The 2,915-nt window shown below is 49.2% G+C and overlaps 1 protein-coding gene across 1 annotated transcript; it reads right to left on the bottom strand.

Moving 5' to 3' along the window:
- Positions 1-1,266: 1,266 nt before the first annotated feature.
- On the bottom strand, positions 1,267-2,219 carry HRG_01607 (DDE superfamily endonuclease domain-containing protein; the record flags this gene model as incomplete). The annotated part of the gene is made up of 5 exons (XM_044860078.1): positions 1,267-1,294; positions 1,344-1,366; positions 1,425-1,684; positions 1,739-1,942; positions 2,072-2,219. 5 exons carry the CDS (start codon positions 2,217-2,219, stop codon positions 1,267-1,269), a joined length of 663 nt encoding a protein of 220 aa, XP_044723711.1.
- Between the last annotated feature and the right edge of the window lie 696 nt (positions 2,220-2,915).

The raw sequence follows: 2,915 nt of genomic DNA, 5'->3' as shown, positions 1-2,915 counted from the left end.
TGGCAAGAGAGGTGCGCGGGAAGTTCACCGCCAAAAATTGGCCAGCTACAGTGCTACACGCCGGTGCATGTCGGTGATCTCACGATCTGCCTCACATTTTCGCATCGCCGGCATCATCACCACTTATATATGTGAATAAAATGCCTGCTGTTCCTCTGAGTCTCTCGCAGTCAGCCCATATACCTGCAGTACCTCTTTCTCGTGAGAAAGGCTGCACCTGAATTTCCTCGGCCACCCGGGCATCTAATCGCTCTTCTTCTGCCTTATCCCAATCAAGGTATGCCATCATCTCTACCTTGGTCCATTGCCTCGAGCCGCAGCTCCTTGACATTTGCTTCCAGTCGAGGCACCAGTCATATTCAGTCTTGCTGTACCATGCCCCACCCCCCTTTCGGTAACACCCACCTTTCGGTAGCGCAATTGAAAAATTCTCCACCAAAAGTCTACCATTTGAACTACATGAAATATGATCAGAACTTAACATTATAAACACCAAAAATATATCATTCTGTAGAGAAATGGACGCTCCTATATGTACCGGCGCTTTTTTACCATTCGCCCGGATCTGGTGGTGACTGGAAGGGCTTCGGGTGCCACCTTGACTTCGATCACTGAAGCTGTCTCCACCTCCGAGACCTCCTCCTCCTCTGTATCAGAATTCAGCACAACGGGTATTTCTTGGCTTCTAATTTGGGGAATGGCGTCCTCGGCCACCAAAGCTTCACTGAGAGTCATGAACCGTCTGTTCGGGTTCGGAATTGCTCTCCTCTCTGCAGCCGGGCCACTTCTTCCTCTAGCTTCGCGATTCTGTTGCTGTGCTCAGCAAGCGTCTGTTCTTGGGCTTCAAAGCCTCTAGCTATCACGGCATATCGTCTCCGGGTGCCAGGAGTCTTGTTCTTTCCGAAATCGCGAATCTGGCGGCTGTTTCTTGGTGTATCATCAGAACCCAAAATGGCGCAGACTTTGGAGACGTCTCTACAATGTCTGCGTGAATTTCTGGATGCCGCAATGCCTTGAATCGTGAGATCGGCCAATTCCCAGTGACCCTCCAGCCGGCCAATATATTCTTTGCGGTCATTGCAACCTCGCGCGCTTTAGCATATGCCCGTATAAAATTGACCTTATCAACAGGCGCAGAATCGGTCAAACAGGTTAATTTCTGAAGTTCTTTCCGATAAGCTGCCTTGGAGGCATTGAATACACCGTTATCTAACGGCTGGAGGCCATGAGAGCAGTGGGCAGGAAGGTAACAGCAATAAACGTTGTTCAAAAAGCATGTGGCCATCCATGCATCCTGGTCCCGGTTAACAGTCATTCCTACCGAGGTGGATAAAGGAACGCACCGTTGCATGACTTCCATGTCCATCTAATATAACCAGTCTAGCGTCTGAGGCATCGGCTGGCCGCGTCTGAGGCAAATAGACCCTCTCAAGCCACTCAATAGCAATGTGGTTGTCCGTCCACCCGTTGGGCGACGTTATGTAATGCCAGTCGGCTATTTTGCCGAATTCCGTCAAGAACCACTGTTTCTGAAGTTCTTTGCCCTTAAAAATAATGCCAGGGGTAAGAGCACGGCCGTCCGCGGTGATAGCTTCAATAAATGAGGTCCAGTTGCGGGACTGTGGCCCTTTCAGAAGGGCCTTCCGTTTTGGGTCTGCACTCCCAACCACAAGACTATCCAAACCTGGCAAAAAGAGTCTGGTTAGTAAAAGTAATGAAAGACAAGCCAAATACTCACCAAAGCCAGACATAATACCGCCTTCGTCAACATTCACGGTATTTTCTGGTTTAATCCATCCATACTCCTTTTCCCTGATATCGAAGAACCAGTGAACCGCCCGAGGCGTAAAAGCATTAAATCGGTTAGCTTCCTGACGTCTCCCACGCTTGTTCTTGATGTCCGGATGGCGATTGATGAATTTGGAGACCCAGTTGCGCCCCACTGTCCGGTCGTTGTTCAGTTGCTTCATAAGAGCCTCCACACATGCGCGGATCTGACTGTGGGAGGGAGCATAGCCGAGAGACTCTTGGCGGAGGATCCAGGAAACCAAGCGAGCTTCCTGAGACTTACTCAATAGTTGACGAGGCTGGATCTGATCAGCCAGGGCTACCTGGCCTTTGAGTCTGTCGGAAATAGACTGCTGAGGTATGTCATACTTTTGGGCGGCGCGGTACTGCGACAAGCCGTTTTTTGTGACATCAATTATCGCATTAGCCATAGTATCCTCCGTATAAATACTGAGGCCGCTTTAAGGTCATTTTGGCCATGTGGTAGAGGAATAACGAGAAGAATCATCGTCAGGAGGCGGAAGGAGATTAGGGGTTGGATGGTAATTTCGCGTGCAAGGTACGCACAGGCCACAGACCCTGTACAAACATTCAACCATCGAAAAGTAGAATTCAATCAATCCTCTATCTACTCCAAGTGACGGCTTGTGAATATCTTCAAAGCTGGCTGGAATCGGTGTAAGTGAAATTGATGGTTTTTGGTGGGGATATTTTCTAATGCGCTACCGAAAGGTGGGTGTTACCGAAAGGGGGGTGGGGCATGGTAGCGCAATGGCCAGTGTGGTTTTCGATCCAGTCAATCCTGATCAATCGATATTGACGGATTGATTAAATTGGCCAGTAAGATTGTCAATCCTGTCAATCCAGTTGGTGCCACAACTGCCATGGCGGCGCCACCGATTTAACAATCCATTTTTTTTGGCGGAACAACTAGTTAATTAAAATGAGATACCGTAATTTCCAGACGAGCGCGCAATTATCGATCCTCATTTGCCGATAATGGGGATTGCCGGCGCTCGGATTGAATGAAGTTCAATCCGTCAATCCTTGCGACGCCATAATCCGCCGTTTGAGGCGCCGCCCCCTAATTTGATTTATTGGCTGGATAACGGGGCTAGTAACCCGCA

The sequence above is a fragment of the Hirsutella rhossiliensis genome (assembly GCF_020360975.1).
Source record: "Hirsutella rhossiliensis strain HR02 chromosome Unknown scaffold00002, whole genome shotgun sequence".
Lineage (NCBI taxonomy): Eukaryota > Fungi > Ascomycota > Sordariomycetes > Hypocreales > Ophiocordycipitaceae > Hirsutella > Hirsutella rhossiliensis.
This window is presented reverse-complemented; position numbering and strand designations above follow the sequence as displayed.